Here is a 17,244-nt window from a genome sequence, read left to right on the forward strand (position 1 = left end):
AATTTGAACTACGTGCTGACAAATTGAGGGAGCAGGGTGCTCGAGTGGGTGGCGCGCGGGAGGGGATAGGAGATTACTCTCGGCCGATCGACAGGGTTGCCACGGAAACAAGAAAGTCTGTCTCCCCCTCTTTTGTATGCTGGTCCTCTCTCTCTCTCTCTCTCTCTCTCTCTCTCTCTCTCTCTCTCTCTCTCTCTCTCTCTCTCTCTCTCTCTCTCTCTCTCTTTATGTGGGTTTCATTGGAGAGGTACAGTAGCTCTCGCCAGCTCAGGGATGCGTTTATTTTGTTTTTTAAAAATTATTATTTATTTATTTTTTTTAAATTGTGCTGTGTCAGAACACGCCGCTGCAGTGAAAGACTCCCGGCTAAATTAAGAAGGGTGGGAAGTGCAGTCAGCATGATTACTACATTCCTGTCTCCTGCTGCACGTTAACAGAGATGGAAAGACGGCCAAAATAGCAACTATAACTATAAACTAAAAACTATAGGTCTAAACTGTTTTGTTTTTTGTTTTATTACTTTTTTACTCCTTGCTACCCTTCCTCTTATCCTTTTCCCATATCCAGAAGAAATACCGGGCTTCCAAGGAGGCTTATGAGAGCCTTCTGCAGACAGAAGATCTTCCTGTGCAGGTGAAGGCCACTACCCTGCAGCAGTTAGGTAAGGTTTTCTAAGGATATATCATAGTTTTGATATTTCTTAAAAACAAACACACAGTTGGGTAATTGGATATATTCCCAGGCTGGATGCATCACACGGTGGAGCAGCTCGGGGACAGAGCAAGCAGGGACAGCTATGCCATCCAGTGTCTGCAGAAGTCTCTGGAGGCCGACCCCAACTCTGGACAGTCCTGGTACTTCCTTGGCAGGTATGCTGCACACCAGAAAAACAGCCTACAGAGGATTATGGTGTTTGATACTAGTGTGCTACTTACCTCTGCTTTCCTGAAATGAAGCAATAAAATAATGGATTGTGAGGCTCTAAAAGCAATGTGTGGGGTGTTTGTGAGTCCTGGACAGCTGAGCTGGACAAGTCCCAATTCCTTTCTCATTAGCTCAGAAGTCTATGTATTAGTGGCTAATGCTGCTGGCTAGCTGCTCCTAGGCATGTATTTCCAGCGCCATATTTTATTTAATTTTAAACTTCATTAGAGTGGCTTTGCATGATTAGCAGTTAAAAATAACCCCCATTAACTTTGGGCTCCTTGTTCAACCTCTGTCTGAAACAAGCAGTTCTAGCTCACTTTGCTCTCCTTTTAAGCTACTTTTCATCTGATTGGCTCCCCCCTCGCAGACTGAAGACCTTCCTTCTTTCCACTTTTTTTTTCTCTTTTTCTTTTTGTTTTGTTTCTGTTTGTTTGTTTGTGACCACGCACTACTACACAGAGAATTTACATTCCAGTTCAGCATCTATGCGTGCACCCCGGGCAGCAGACTTCAAGCGAATGTCAGGACTAGAACAGGAGTAGCTACTTAAGAATTGGGTTTTCAGCTGTCCGTGTCCTCAGTGGAATAAAACCAAGGCTTAAGAAAAAGCATGGGAAGTTGGGCTCTGTTGTAAAAGGTTTATTGAAGATGAAATTTAAATCCATAGCTTGGCAATATCAGCGCTGTGTTCTCTTTGGTGGTTGATCAGGGGAGGCACATTCTTTTGGCGCGTCATTTTGTGTATTGGTTGTCACTTTTTTGCCGACAGCAGATTAGTAATGGAGGTGAGGAGAATCAGAAATTGCCACCACCACTTTACACAGAGGGCTTCATTTTCCGATCCTCCTTATGTTTTAATTTCCTTAATGGCTCTGTGGGTGAGCCTTCTCTATTTCACACAAAATTGCCATCGAATTATGATTTATTGAGTTGTCACTTAGAATTGTCAAAGTATTTGTTCTGTTATGGATCTGGTAACACTAGGTATCAGCTGGTGAAAGCATGTTAAAGGGTGGAATTTGTAAAGAGGAATGTATTTTTGGAATATTATTTCCGTATCGTGACAGCCTTTGTCTTTCCACAGGTGCTACTCAAGTATTGGGAAAGTCCAGGATGCCTTCATGTCTTATCGGCAATCCATAGACAAATCAGAGGCCAATGCAGACACCTGGTGCTCAATAGGGTAACTTTTGTATTTAAAAGTATTCTATTACTTGTTTTCACGAAGAAAAATATTTAAAACCATTTTTTTTTCTGCATCATCATTTTAATTTTTCTTCCCCCTTCTATCGTCATCCTCCCCTCCCTCTTCCCCCCTCTTCCCCTGTCCTCAGGGTGTTGTATCAGCAGCAGAACCAGCCCATGGACGCTCTGCAGGCGTACATCTGCGCCGTGCAGCTGGACCACAGCCACGCCGCTGCCTGGATGGACCTGGGCACGCTGTACGAGTCCTGCAACCAGCCGCACGACGCCATCAAGTGCTACATCAATGCCACTCGCAGCAAGGGCTGCACCAACACCGCTGCGCTAACCCACCGCATCAAATGCCTGCAGGTGGGTGGTGAGAAGGATTTCATAGAAGAAGCAATATGCAATGGCTGTTTGGATGGGTATATAGCGTCAGCTGGATTATTTGGTTTGAAGAAAATTTAACAGAAGTGCAAAGATATTTGTCTAACAGCAACAGTGAGGTTTTCATAAACGGTTTTCCCCAGGTGAGGCAGTCGAGTAGCTTTAATTGTAGCGTGTTGAGATGAGAATGCTTACTGAAACTGCTGGTTGCGATTTCCTTCTTACAATTGCAGGATAAAGTTTGCGTTTTTACATTTTAGGGTAAAATCTGTGTTTCTGCATTGTGACATAAATATGATTTGATTTTCACACAATGCCTTTAAAGCAGATAAGCACATCCCAGTTTGCATATCTGTGAGGGGAGGGTGTCAAGTATCTGAACCTCGTGATTTCAGTCAGTGAGGTGGCAATCAGGTGAGATGGGGTGGCCTGTTTTTATTTTCAGAACAGGAATCTGATCTTCACAACACGTCTTTGAGGAAGAGAATTGTTGCACGAGGAACCAAGTTTTCTGAGAACCTTGCACAAAGAGCTGTGGATGCTCAGCAGGTTAGAGGAGATTACATAACCATCTGGGAAGAGTAGGGATTCGACTGATCTGCAGTCAGACTGCCGTTGCCAGTAAAGAAGAGTTATCCTCTATGCTTCTTCATAGTGTGGTTCCTGTGCAACCTGAATTGTGTTCCCAGAGTAACTTCTAAACAGCTCGAGCCTCCTATATTGGCTCATGTTCCTGAGTCCACCAACAGCAGAGCGCTGATTAACAGTAATATTAATGGCTGGCCTACAAGGAGAAAGCCACTGCTCTTCATAAAGCATACTGCTACCCTTATGCAGTTTACTGATGATCCCATGAGTGAGCCCGACAGCTGCTGGAACAATGTTTTGTGGACATATGAGACTAAAATAAATTGTTTTGGTTTAAAAGACAAACATTGTGGTCGAAGAAAGGGAAACGGTGCGTAAGAAAGTGTGAAGCATGGCGGTGGTAGTATCATGGTTTGGTTCTGTTGTGATGTATATCGGCCAAGATGGCTTGTTCTTCCTGACACAACCATCCCATTTATCCAGGGGGGCCGGCTTGTGACCTCCTGAGGCTGGGTTTGTCTTCCTGTCTTATGCAAAGTCAAACAGAAATGCTGTGGAAGGGCCTGAGGAAGCTCACCAGCATCTTGAGATTGATTGCATTCTTTTTAATGAAATAGTTTTAATTTCCTCCAAGCTAAGCCAGACTGATCAAAAGGCGAAACCTTTAGCTGCAGTTATTGCTGTAAAAGTGGCTCACAGGCTGATAAGAGCTATGGTTCAGAGTTTCCCTCCTCACAGATATGCAATACTGGATCATCTGTATCGAGAAATGAATGGATGTCCATGTTTAATGTTTTCACTTTTAAGGTATTTATGTGGAAATGAAGAGAATCTTTTTCCTGTAATTGTAAGCGCTCTGTGAATAAGCATCATTGGGCTTTTTTTTTTTTTTTTTTTTTTTTTTCTTCAACCAATCAAAAGACACGTAACCTACTTTATCCCTGATTGAAGTTTGCTTTAATTTGCTGGAGCTGCTCTGGGGTTCACCGGAGTTGTTTGGCGTGGCTCATGCAGATAACGGGCAGAAAACAGTGCAGTGAACGCCACAGACACAAAATGATACCAGTGCAGGCTTCGTAGTAGGCTCCCTTTAGCATTAGTAGCCTCTCCCTTTTTCTGAACCTTCCTAATCCTAAAACTCCCTTGCACTTGGATAGCAACGCATGTGGTTTCTAAAGGGCTCTTCTCCAGTACCTTCGTCTTCTTCTCTGCCTTTTGCTGTTCTTTACCATCCCTTTGAGGTTTAAATTAAATAATTCCTAAGGGATGCGATTAGACAAGGACAACAGAGACTTCGGAGGTCGAAGAATAAACCTGCTACACCCTTTGAGAAATAATTAGGTCCCCTTTTTACGGATTTCGAGATCGATTGGCGCTAACGACAGCTGACGTTAGCTGAGCGAAGTGGCCCTCAGCCCTCCCGCAGATTTAAAACCTGGGCGACCCCCGCATCTCATGCGTTAATTTATTCATCTATGCTGTCATTTTTTTTTCCTTTACATATGCATGAAGGAGTGTTACATTACCACCCAGTTTACTATAGCATAATTTCATGGCATTAAGACAAGCTCCACTGGCTTGTTTTAATGGACACTGTGACTGTGTTTGGGATCACTGTTGCTGAATGTACCTCCTCATGTTGTTAATGACATGACTGTAGGGTTGAGTTAGCCAGACCAGTGCAAGTTGGCATAATCACTGTCAGATTCTCAACTTGGCTTCACTTGTTGTTTTATTTATTTATTTATTTTAACCTCTGCCAACTTACCATTGCTAATCATTTCTTTGTTTTGAGGTCATCGTTTTCCAAAAAAAAAAAGCAAGTAAAAGAGAAAAAGCCTTGTGTTTTATTATTTTTTTATTTTTATTTTTTTCACGTCGTTCTCCATTCCCCTAGGCTCAGTTGAGTAACCCCCAGCTCAGTAGCCTACAGAGTAAAAGTAAAATGCTCCCTCTTATTGAGGAGGCATGGAGTCTGCCAATCCCAGCTGAGCTAACCTCCAGGCAGGGAGGCCTGAGCAGTGCACCACAGCAGGTGAGAGACCAGATAGAGCAACTTACCCCACCCACTCCTCCTTCCTCCCCTCTTCTTGCCTCCCCCCGCCTCCTACCTCCCCTCCCTTCCTCTGAGTCCAAACTCAGACACTTAGGCTCTCAAAACACACACGCACACACCTGCAGGGCAGCACACACGCATGCACTGTTGTACATAACAATGGGTAATGCTTGAGCTCAATAACGACGCGACCCCTCAAAATAAAAGCCTTTATTTCTCTGCTGCACTCACGATTGGAGACCTCGACTGCATTCCGAGTCTTCTTTTGTCGCAGCTTATCGCAATTGGCTACTGCTAGAAGCTCACGGGGTCACGGCTGCTTCACAGCAAAACCGAGCCAAGTGCTATCCATCCTGCACTGCCTTCTCCTTTTCTTTTTTTTTTTTGCCTCCAGCAGTCACATGGCTTCACCCATCACGCTCAGTTTGATTCGAAAACTGAAAAAACCCGATAAATGATTTTTTTCTCATTCTTTTTCCTCTTCGATTTCTTATTTTAATCCTTTTTTTCCTAAATCTAACGTGGTATTCAGGATTACACCCCCACCCTAGTTTCCTACACCCCCCCTCCCCCCTCGTCCTGAACAGATTAAAGGGCTCTAATTAAAAGTAAAGTGGCTGTGTTTCTACTTCTCACACACACTTTGCCTCTTTCTTTTTTTTTTTTATGTGTGTTCTCTTTTTTTTTTTTTTTTTCCCCTGGTGGGGGCTTTTCTTCACCCTGCCTCGGTGTGATCGGTGAGGTCGTGCTGCCGTAGACTGTCCCCAGGCTTCCTATTGGCTCTGTTCGTCTTCCTCCTCCTCCCCACCCGCCTCCCTTTCCTCCCCTTCCCCCTTCATTAGCTGACCTTAGGCATCTTGCAGTGTTTCACCTCCACTTCATTTAAACACGTCCGTCATGCAGTAGATAGCCGTAGCTCTGCTGTGTCCGTGTTTGCGTGTGGTCGTCGTTGTCGGAATGTGTTGATCTTTTAGCAGCCGACGTGGCGACGCTCGACTCGAGCGCGAATGAATTTGTTCGAAATTCTTCGGATGAGCCGATTTCATTGGGTCAGGTGTGACTTTATAGCCTGACGCTAAATGATAGTGATGATAATGATATTAATAATAAAGCTGCATTTTTGTCATCTGGCTTTGTTTTTAACGCAGCGCGCTAAAACGATGGCTTGTTCCGCAGGCCATACAGTCACATCTGGCTCATGAGCTTACTCCAAACTAATATTAAAGGCTGTCAGTGTGTGAATGCTTTGTAACCTTTGGCTTCCAAGGGCGAGTTATGCCACTGTGTCCCTAAACAGCTGCTACTGCCTTGCAATGTCTCGCCAAACTTGGGAACATAGTAAGTCTTTCCCATGAGGACAGTTGGAGCGCTGTAGATGCTGTTTGGTTGTAGCCTCTGTATGTGTTTTCCCAGCTTTCCTTTAAACAGGAAAGATAACCTGGAGGGTGTTGCTGTAATTTGACTCAACGCCTTTAGACACACAGGAAGGGTTTTGTTTTTTTTATTTTGCTTTATCTGTCATTGAAGCTTTAACGCAGAATCACATTATTGCTCTCCCTTGTTTCTCTCTTTCCACAATCCCCATCTCCATGTCTCCATAACCCCCTCTCTCCCTCCTGTTCTTCCTGTTCCTCCCATACCCTTAACTTTTTTCTTTTACCCCCATCTTCTTTCATGACTTTCCTTTCATCTGGCTCTGCTCCAATCTTCTTTGTTTTACCCATCCATTTATATATCTTTTTTTTTCTTCTCCTTTGATTTGTTTCCCTTTTGCCTGCGCCTCTCCCTCCATTATCCCCCGCCCCTCCCCTACAGGCTTGCAAGCCCAATCACAGTGCAGAGGGCGGAGGCTCGGGTCAGTCTCTGCCTCCTCACGTGGGCTCGCTTGGCCAAGCGGACGACCAGTCCTGCCCAGCCAAGAGGAGGAAAGCCTCTGGTCCTGCCAAGGTAAATATGGCAGTTGTTTCCCTCGTAGTAAGCAGAGTTTACTCAGAACTGAACTGGGTGGCAGAGGCGGTAATTCCAGTTTCATTCACCTTAATACAGCTTCTTTTTGTTTTTTCACCTCAGGGTGATTCATGGGCCAGTAATCCAGCACAGCCAGTCCCCAACTGGTACCTCTCACCACAGAAATTACAGGTTGGCAACATTTTCATCTATTTATCTTAAAGGTCATCATTATTTTTAGGTGTCACATGGTTCTCACTCTTTCTGTCCGTCTTCAGATGTTGGAACAGTTACGGAGTAATCGGGCCAACTTGAAGCCGCCGCAGCTCCAGATGTTGGAGCAGCTGGAGGCTCAGCTCGCCATAATGCAGCAGCACCAGCACCAGGTATGGAACAACGTCTAGCACATTCAAAGTGATAAACAGCATCGCTTTTTTTTTTTCTTTCTTGTTTTTGTCAGCATCTTGAATTTATCCTATTAGTTTACAAGAAAGCTGCACAATAAACATGAGAAATTCACAGCGAGGGTCGGGTGAATGTTTTGGGTTTAGATCAGCACTGACTCTGGTGCTTCTATAAACATGGTAGTTAAAGGCTTAAACTGTGATGGCAGAGTAAATAAACTCACTAATCCAGAGTGGGTAAACGCTGCCTGATCTCCAGTCCCACAGTGTTATTCTTAAATCACTCTAACGGTGAGCTGTGGCATGTTGAGGCATTAACCCGTCGCATCTTGTGCCAAACCACGCATCAGTGCTGGAAGGTTTCAACACTCAGAGGTGAAGAGGTGAATGGTTTTTTTTTTTTTGTTTTTGTTTTCTCCTGGCTGCTTCCATGTTTGTCTCAGCTCACCCGTCTGGTTTTTCAGATGTGATAAATCACTCGCCGGCGATTATGATTGACGGTTTCAAAGTATTGTTTCATTTTTCTTTCACAGATGAGACAGAGCGCCTCAGGAGGTCAGGTGCGCCCATCTCTTCCCAACGGCCCCACTACCAACTCCCTCCCCTCCCCCAACCCCAGCCTGCACCCCATGCGGCCCCACCTGGGACCCCACCGGCCACCGTGTCCGCCTCAGCCACTGGCCAACGGGCCCGTGGGCTCCGCGCCGCACGGACACTCGGACCCGCTCCCCGCGGGTGACAGTAGTAACAGTAGTAATAGTAGTAGTAGTAATAATAATCAGCCAGGGCCCGCGCCCACAGGACCCAACGGAGACGTGCCTTACCTGCAACCTGCCGGCAGCGGCAGCGCAGCACTGCTACCTCACACCTGCACAAACACGCAAACACAGGACGCCATGCCGCGCCAGGCCCTGCACCTAAACTCCTCTCAGGTGAGACGCCTCACTGATGGGCTTTGTTCTCTTGTTTTTTATTCCAGCGCTGGTGACGATGCCTGCTCTGCTCTCAGCTGCTGTGTTAAGTAATAGATAAAAGCATGATTTAATCCACAGAGCTACGTTCATAAAAGCTGTCAGAAACCATTGACAAAAGTAATTAGCCCATATTTTACTTACATTTTCATTCATTTTAATTTGTACTTTTATTGAATTCATTTTTTCCTATTTCTGTTTTATATTTTTATTTTCTTTATTATTATTTTATACACATGTGAGTGTGCATCCACATGGCCACATTTCTGGCTCTGATACAGAGCCTGTATAAAAGCCAGCTTACACATCATAATTACAGCCACACGTCCACGTGTCCATGGTTCCTGCCTACGAGTGCACTTCCTAACAGCTGCACTCTTTTTCCTTCAGGGGCTTCAGAAGGGGTCTGTTCCACATGGCTCCAGCAGTGAGGGGACCCTCTCTCACCCCGAGACCCCCAACTCCACCACCCTCGCGCACCCCAACAATCAGGTTGGACATTCCACTAATGCCCCGTCGCCGCGGCCTCATAACCACCTCCCGTCCCCGCCCTCCCTCCCCCACTCCTCTACCTCAGGTGGAGCAGGACCCAGTGTGTCCGCTACCAAAGATGGCAACGCCACAGCCGCGTCCCTCGGCAACGGGAACTCTGAGGTCAAGACACCGTCGCCGCTGCCATCAGCTGATGGCAAAGCAGCGCAGGGGGACGGCCTAGCCAATCACATCCACTCGGATGGCGGCAAAGTGGTAGAAGGCGGCGACAAGCCGAGCCTTAGCGCAGACAATCCTAGGCTATCTGCCCTGCTGGCAGGGGGGAAGGGTCCAGAGGAGAGCGAGGGGCCGTCAGAAGGGACTGCATCCACAGCATCCACGACCTCGGATTCTCACAAGAAAATCAACAACATCCACCCGGCCGTCCTGCCCTCCACCCCCCATGCACAGGGCAGCTCAGCTGCCTCCTCACCCATCTCTGCCATATCCACCGCCACACCTTCGCCCAAATCCTCAGAGCACACCCAGACAGGTGGCCACAGTCCTGCCGCCACCGCGGCCACTGCACCCGCCGTCAACGGCAACAGCAAAGGAGGAATTTCCGAGGACTCCCAGAGCCCGCTGAAGGCTGAGCCGCCTGCCGTCACCAGTCTCAAAGCTACGCCTCCGCATGGACACAGCTCCTCCTCCTCGTCATCGTCATCTTCGATATCCATCTACCCCAGCTCCACAGACGTGCTGAAGGCCTGCAGGTGAGAAGCCTCATTGTTTTTCTTTCACATTATGGAGTCTTGCGGATGCACTGAGACGGCACGCTTCTTTCCTCTGGGCAGGAACGATCGCATTGGCATCGTTGTTGTTGTTGTTGTTTTTTGGTGCATGCACAAAGAACATGCAATCAGGCTGCGACAGGGGCTTTAAGTGCATTAGCAAAACACCAGTTTTCTGGCATCTTACAAACTGAGAGTGACTTAGAGCTGAGTATGTTCTGGCAGGAACAGCACTGAGTTAAGTGTGTTTGAGGTACTAATGGAAATGGGCAGCTGCTCCCGTGTAAATGAGAGAAAATGTGTGTGCCTCACTCGGCTAATTTAGTGCTGAAATGTAGCGTTTAAGGGTTTTTCATTATGTAACGTAATGTTTGGAACCTGTCTGGAATGTTCTCCAAAATCGTAGCAAAGTTTAAGACCATTTTGTTATTTGCTGCCTGTGCAGAATGAGAGCAGGATGGCCAGGCTGTGTGGGTTGTTTTGAGCATGTCTCCTCCCTGTGGAATTGCAGTGTAACTGCAGTACTGATGGCAAATTATTATGTAACTGTCAACAACACCGAAGGCTACTGGGCAGTCTTGTTGCCATGCAGATATTATTCAGTTAAACGGAGCCCTCCATGTGATTACAGACCTTCTATCAAATGGAAATGAGTGGTTTGAGGTTTTGTTTTTTGTTTTGTTTTTTAGTTTACATTTTAATTATTAAAATGTGCCATCACACCCTGCATGTTTCTAATGATACCACTGATATTGCTGAGAAGGAATTTGAGAGAATTGTTTGCATCACAGCTGTGGCTGAGGTGGTTTTGTGTGCTATGCATGTGCAGAAACCTGGGGAAGAACGGTCTGTCCAACAGCAGCATCCTCCTGGATAAGTGCCCCCCGCCACGCCTGCCACCTCCACCCTCACCAGCCCTGCCCAAAGACAAGCTCAACCCTCCCACACCTAGCATCTACGTGAGTATTAGCCATCAGCAAAATAAGTACATTTTAAATTTCTTCAGTTTTTAGGGCCCGAATTAAAAAGTAATTACTTTGTTTCCTGTGACTGGACCAGCTGGAGAACAAGAGAGATGCTTTCTTCCCCCCGCTGCACCAGTTCTGCACAAACCCCTCCAACCCCGTCACTGTCATTCGAGGACTGGCCGGAGCTCTCAAACTGGGTAAATGGCTCCATTACAAACGTGTGTGTATGTGTATGTTTGCCGTCACAGCGATGATCGGAGCTTCAACTGTGTGCGGGTGTGTTTCTTCACGCAGACTTGGGTCTGTTTTCCACAAAGACGTTGGTCGAGGCCAATCCAGAGCACCTGGTGGAGGTCTGGACTCAGCTCTCCCAGCCCGCCGATGAGAACTGGGATCCGACCGGCACCAAGAAAATGTGGCGCTGTGAGAGCGCCCGCTCCCAAACCACCATCGCCAAATACGCCCAGTATCAGGCCGCCTCCTTCCAAGAGTCCCTGCGGGTCAGTTCCACTTTGCCTGTCACTTCAGAGACTGTAGAGAAAGATTCAGCTCGACTATAATCCTGAACTCACACTTTTGGTTTGTTTGCAGGAGGAGAATGAAAAGAAGGCACTAAAGGAGCCCTCAGACACAGAGCCAGCGTCAGCAGAGAGGTACCTATCAGCGTTCTTGAAACAAAGACCCAGGTTTAATTATTTTGGCCTGTTACAAAATCTCCAGGCTCTGATTTTTGTTCAGCTTTTCTCTGGTTTTCCTCAGAAATATAATGCAGAACATATTAAAACCGTTATTTTCTGCGAGTGATTATGGTCGTACTCTGTGTGTGGCTTATTGGGAATTCTCTGTGTGTCTTAAGTGCTGCCCGCAAAAGAAGGGGACCTTTGAAATACATCAAGTTTGGAACCAACATCGACGTGTCGGACGAACGGAAGTGAGTCTCATCTTCCATTCATAGCTTGTCTCTCGCGAGTGTAACCCAGAAAAAACTGAGCTGCCTGTGTGAGAATCTTTTTGAGTTAAAGTCTGAACTGTTTGAGCAAATTTCAACCAAAAATAAGAGAACTGCTCATCTGAACGAGGTTAAACTTGGTACTGTGGACACATGCACAGCAGTACATCTGTTTTATTATTATTGTTGTTATTAGTTATTAATAAGATACTTTAAACTTTCTGAATTAAAAGCACCGCTCTCATCTCACCTGCCAGGTGGAAACAGCAGCTCCAGGAGCTCAGCAAACTCCCAGCCTTCGCTCGAGTGGTTTCTGCCGGCAACCTGCTCAGTCACGTGGGTCACACCATCATGGGTATGAACACAGTCCAGCTCTACATGAAGGTGCCTGGGAGCCGGATACCAGGTCAGCACACTAACAAGAAATTATGTCTACATTATTTTTTTATTTTATGCTTTTTTTTTTTTTTTTGAAGTGGTCAAAGAACATTTGTTTTTCCCCCCCAGGTCATCAGGAACACAATAACTTCTGTGCCGTCAACATCAACATTGGACCAGGAGACTGTGAATGGTTTGCAGTACCGGAGCCCTACTGGGGAGTGATGAGCAACTTCTGTGAAAAGTAAGGAGCTCTTCATCTTTCTCCTCTCGTTCTCTCAGCTTACACACACGCGCCTCCCAACTTCTCTTCTCAAACTCCTCCTTCCTCCAGGAACAACATCAACTTCCTGATGGGCTCGTGGTGGCCTAACCTGGAGGACCTGTACGAGGCCGACGTGCCCGTCTACCGCTTCATCCAGCGCCCGGGCGACTTGGTGTGGCTCAACACTGGCACAGTGCACTGGGTGCAGGCTATTGGCTGGTGCAATAACATCGCCTGGAACGTGGGACCTCTTACTGGTATGGAGTCATAGAAAGCATGTTTTGTCTTAATAATAATAATAATAATAGTAGTAATAAACCATTTTCACCCACAGTTGATGATAGCTCAGAGGCACTGAGGTGTGATTGAAGGGTTCTCATCCACAGTCGGGTTGATTCTATTTTCGCCGCCAGAAGGAAAATGTAAAACAGCCGTTACACTCCGCCAGAGTCTGCTGACAAAAAACGAGCAATTTTACCTCCCAAAGCTGGAGTTTGTGTACTTGTGTTTCTCCCGTGAGAATAAAAATATAGAGGCTGGCGGCTTTGAAAACAGCTTTTAACCACTTTTAAACCGTCGTTACCCTTAACTGAGGCAGGCCTCGTATTTCAGGCCATTTTTCTGCTCGTGAAAGCAAGAAAACAGTGATTTTAAACATCTGTTACTGGAAAAGTCTGTATTTGCTCATCAGCTGGGAGCCAAAGTTGAGAAGCATTCAGAATATGAATACATTTGTGATGCTCTGACCTTTCGCCGTAATGTTTCCCTGCTGATTTTTGCCCTTTTCAGCTGATTAACGAGCTGACTGCGGTGCAGTTTTAAATCCACGTAGTCTGTGTGACAGAGTAGTGTCAGTAAAAGCGCCCGTTTATGCTTACGCTGACTGATGAAGGGCTCCTGGCTGTCGGCGTCCCGTGCGTGTCTGTGTCCAATAAAGTCCAGAATGTTCTCTTAAATCTTTAAACTGCTCTTTCAGCCCACCAGTACAAGCTGGCTGTGGAGCGATACGAGTGGAATAAGCTCCAGAGCGTCAAGTCCATGGTTCCCATGGTGCACCTCTCCTGGAACATGGCGCGCAACATTAAAGTCTCCGACCACAAGCTGTTCGAGATGATCAAGTAAGTCGTGGGGACTTCTGCGGCTTCTATTTTTCTTTCTTTTCCACCCGTCGCTGACGCCTCTGTTCCCGTCACAGGTACTGCTTGCTGCGGACGTTGAAGCAGTGTCAGTGGGTGAAGGAAGCCTTGGCGGCAGCCGGCAAGGAAACGGTGCTGAGGCCGAGGACCAGGGACGAGCCGGCCCACTACTGCACCATCTGTGAGGTCAGTGAGCAACACCGGGAACATTGCAGCACCAGGGGTGTGAATTTTAACAGGATGTCACATTTTTCTGGCTTTGCAGCTTTTTCAAGTGAAAGATAATAGTCTTCGGCGCGAGCGTTCCCACTCACATCCTGAATATTACTCTGCACCCTGGATTGTTGGATTAGAGAAGTTTCGTCCCTTAACTGTGTGTTTTACGTGTGAATTATAAGCATGTGGCTCAGGTAGGTAGAGCAGGTCGTCTGCTAATCAAAAGGATGATAGAAGAGGAGAAAAGCGCTGTATAAGAGCCAGTCCATTTACCACATAGTGTAAAGTAAATGTCAATAATAGAAATGAGCTGCTAATTTATTTTATTTATTTATTCATTTCCCACCACTGTGGACATGTATAACCTTTAATCTAACATGTGTGGAGGAAAGCAAGCATAGGCTAAATCCTGCACTTCAGATGAAATGGTCCTGCTCGTTTCCCCTCCGGTTTTCTTTTTTTTTGTTGTTTTTGGACAGCATGAGCACTTATTGCGATCAGCTGAATTGAAGCCCGGCTCGGTTTTTGTTTGCGTTAATTAACATCTTCATTAATGGCTCCTATTTAAGTGGGGGGTGGGGGGTGCTTTCAGCTGCTTTTTTAGAAAAGCATCCCATTAAGTGTCTTCTGTCAATTGCTGTGATAATCGCAGACAGTTGCAAGAGAAACTCAGTCTGTGGGTTTAGTTTTGTAACGTGTGTTTTTGTGTGTGTGATCCGCAGGTGGAAGTGTTCAACCTGCTGTTTGTGCGCCGCGAGCTCCTGTCCAAGAAGCAGTGCGTGGTCCACTGCCAGGATTGTGCCCGAAAAGGCAGCGCCGCACTGGACGACTTCGTGGTGCTGGAGCAGTACAGGATGGAGGACCTGATGCAGGTCTACGACCAGTTCACATTAGTAAGTCGTCAGATTGGTCAGTGCCCCCAAAACTCATATCAGTACTATTTACACACAGCCGATAAGTGCTATCTTATTTGCCGATAGCTAGCCAGCAGGGCCGATATTAGCCCGTACGATACATCAGCAGTGGCGGGAGCTCACTGCAGAGGACTTGAGGAATAATTGCTCTGTACCATCTCTTCTTCTCTCTCTGCGCAGGCCCCTCCTCTTCATTCATCTTCGTCTTGACATTAGGCGACTCCTCTTCTTCTGCTGTGGAGCCATGAAGCCCATTTACAGGAACTTGTACTGAGATCTAAAAAAACTGAAAGAACAAACATACACGGACCATTTCTGATATTCAGGAAAGCCAAGGCCGACTCTACCCGACCCCCCCATCACCACCACCACCACCCACCCTCTCTGCCGCCCCTTCTGTATGGCTGGTCTCCATAGCGACGGCTGGAGGCTGAGGCGGCGGAGCGTGTCTGTCTATGCAACCCCTGTACAAAGAGCCCGGCGAAAGGCCTTCCACAAGAGGGCGCCACACCGAGCTCCATAACAGGACTCTTGTTTTCTCTCTTTCCCCCCTCCTCCTGTTCTCCGCCTTGCCAGGCCACCCACCCACCTCTCCTCCCTCCCCACTCCTCCTCTAGAGACAATGGTTCAGCCCTGTTTTAATTGAGGACTTAATCAGATGATTGGGAACAGGGAGGGGAAGGTGGGGTGGGGGGGACAAGGAGCAGGGGTGTTTTGTAGATACTTGTTAACTCTCCCAACTGGCAACACCACCCGTAAAAGACTACTGACTTGACAACCCGTCTTTCTCTCTCTCTCTCTCTCCTTGTTTTCTATTCCGATGACTGGATTTTTTTTTTTTTTTTTTTTTTTTTTCCTTTTTTTTGTGTGTGTAGAATTTCCCCCTCCCATTCCAAAAAAGAAATTTCTTCAGTCCACCCTCCTCCTCCTCCTCCTCCTCCCCCTTTAAGGAGCACTAGACTAACTGGTCTTTTTCTATGGTAGATAGTAATTTTAAGAGTTTGGAAAAGCAGAATTCTCCCTACCTGACCCCCACCCACCCCAAAAAAAAAAAAAAAAAAAAAAAAAAAAAAATTGTAATGTGAAGAATTTAGGTGAGTTTAGGTTCTGCCCCCCTTTTTTTTTTTTTTTTTTTTTTTTTTGTTCACAGCTTTTATGTATTTTATCTTCGTCTCGTTCTTTTCAAAGCTTTGATGTTTTTGTTTCTTAGGTTTAAAAAAAAAAAAAAAAAAAAGGAAAAAAAGAAAAAATCGGGAAAAAAACTTACTAGCCAAGTCACAAAGAAAATGGGTTGCACATAGACTTATGGAATTAAGTTTAATTTGTGATTTTGTTTTTTGTTTTATGTTTCTAATCTTGATGTAAATTTACACTATTTATAAATACATATTTATTGCTTGAAAATATTTGTTGATGGAATGCTGTTATTTTTTCCAGAGTACCTGCCATTAAATTTGAAGGAGTTTTGTCATTTTAACACGACTCCTTTTACATTTTATATATATATAAATATAAATATATATATATATAAATAAATTGCTTAGCAAGCGTTGTACAGAAACGGACATTTAAAATTGTTTTATTGTTTGAAGAATGTTTTATGATGAGTCAATAAACACAAAGTTGACAAATTATCTGCAGTTTTCTTGTTTTTTTTTGTTATTGTTGTTTTGTTGGGGGTTTTTTGGCTTCCTGGAACATACAAAGCGCATTTGTATACATTCAGTAGGAGTAAAAATACATGAAACAATGCAGGTGTCGGGTGGAGTCCTGAAACCCAGCAGACAATGTAGCTGTAGACTGACACACACAGATTCCTACACTGTATGCCAGGTTCAGAACTTACCCAGGTTGTCAGAATTTCTCTTATTTTTATTCGAGAAACAAACTCCACAGTCCCCGCATGGCATCGGATCAACTCCGCCTGAGGCTTTTCTCCACCCAGTGGGTGGTTATTCAAGACACTTCTTAGAAATTTAAAAGGTGCGTAGTAGAGGAGATCACAGGAAAAGGGTGTAAGCTACACAGAAAACTCAAACAGGAAATAATACACTAATCCTGCTGATGAGGAATTTCAAATGTCAGTGAAAAAAAAAAAAAAAAAAAAGAAGAGCAAAATATATTAAAAATCACCTAATCAAAGATTGTATTCAGAATAAGGCGGCTGTCAGCAGAGACCCAGTAGCCAGATGTAGCTGCTGCCAGCCCCACAGGATCTACACTGACTACTGAGCAACCGCTGGGTGCCCTGTGGCTCTGCAGCTCCGTCTGGAGCCAAAACTGGAGCCACTGTTCAGCCGAGATAGGAAATGATGAGGAGGGGAAACGACTTCAAGCTGCTTCAGACTGCTGCGGATGTAATGCAGGTGAGGATGTGGATACAGTTTGTAATGACACAGTCACACATCAATAATTAAAAAAAACAAAAAACAAAACACTTTTCCTTTTTTTAACATAATGTTCCAACACAAAGTCCTTGAAAATTAGAGGTAATACACTTGAACACACTCATTTTACATAGAAGCAGAGCCACTAACAATGCTGCAAACAGGCAGACACCCTTTTCCCGCTTGCACCTTCACCCTGCCAATTTCCTCTGTGGACAACTTGCAAAAAGGTTGTTCGCAGGAGTCTTTTTTCCCACATAAGATCCTTTGGTAGTGCAACAACCCTTTTTACACTCCCTGCAAC

The 17,244-nt window shown here is 45.6% G+C and overlaps 1 protein-coding gene across 2 annotated transcripts in view; it reads left to right on the forward strand.

The window, feature by feature from the left end:
* LOC116328877 (histone demethylase UTY-like) overlaps positions 1-15,663 on the forward strand; it is a 40,398-nt gene extending 24,735 nt beyond the window's left edge. Inside the window, exons 9-30 of one of the 2 annotated variants that reach the window (XM_031750770.2) lie at positions 568-661; positions 743-869; positions 2,012-2,110; positions 2,262-2,481; positions 4,985-5,122; positions 6,959-7,090; positions 7,214-7,282; positions 7,369-7,476; positions 8,028-8,426; positions 8,856-9,709; positions 10,557-10,686; positions 10,787-10,892; positions 10,990-11,195; positions 11,287-11,348; positions 11,552-11,626; positions 11,902-12,050; positions 12,152-12,266; positions 12,357-12,544; positions 13,264-13,405; positions 13,483-13,609; positions 14,362-14,532; positions 14,734-15,663. In XM_031750770.2, coding sequence (XP_031606630.1) covers positions 568-661; positions 743-869; positions 2,012-2,110; positions 2,262-2,481; positions 4,985-5,122; positions 6,959-7,090; positions 7,214-7,282; positions 7,369-7,476; positions 8,028-8,426; positions 8,856-9,709; positions 10,557-10,686; positions 10,787-10,892; positions 10,990-11,195; positions 11,287-11,348; positions 11,552-11,626; positions 11,902-12,050; positions 12,152-12,266; positions 12,357-12,544; positions 13,264-13,405; positions 13,483-13,609; positions 14,362-14,532; positions 14,734-14,763 — 3,741 coding nt within the window. In that variant the 3' untranslated portion in view covers positions 14,764-15,663. The remainder of the gene's footprint in view (positions 1-567; positions 662-742; positions 870-2,011; positions 2,111-2,261; positions 2,482-4,984; positions 5,123-6,958; positions 7,091-7,213; positions 7,283-7,368; positions 7,477-8,027; positions 8,427-8,855; positions 9,710-10,556; positions 10,687-10,786; positions 10,893-10,989; positions 11,196-11,286; positions 11,349-11,551; positions 11,627-11,901; positions 12,051-12,151; positions 12,267-12,356; positions 12,545-13,263; positions 13,406-13,482; positions 13,610-14,361; positions 14,533-14,733) is intronic. The other variant, XM_031750771.2, reaches the window with a different exon arrangement.
* The last annotated feature ends 1,581 nt before the right edge of the window (positions 15,664-17,244 follow it).

This window comes from Oreochromis aureus, linkage group 23, assembly GCF_013358895.1.
Source record: "Oreochromis aureus strain Israel breed Guangdong linkage group 23, ZZ_aureus, whole genome shotgun sequence".
Taxonomy (NCBI): Eukaryota; Metazoa; Chordata; class Actinopteri; order Cichliformes; family Cichlidae; genus Oreochromis; species Oreochromis aureus.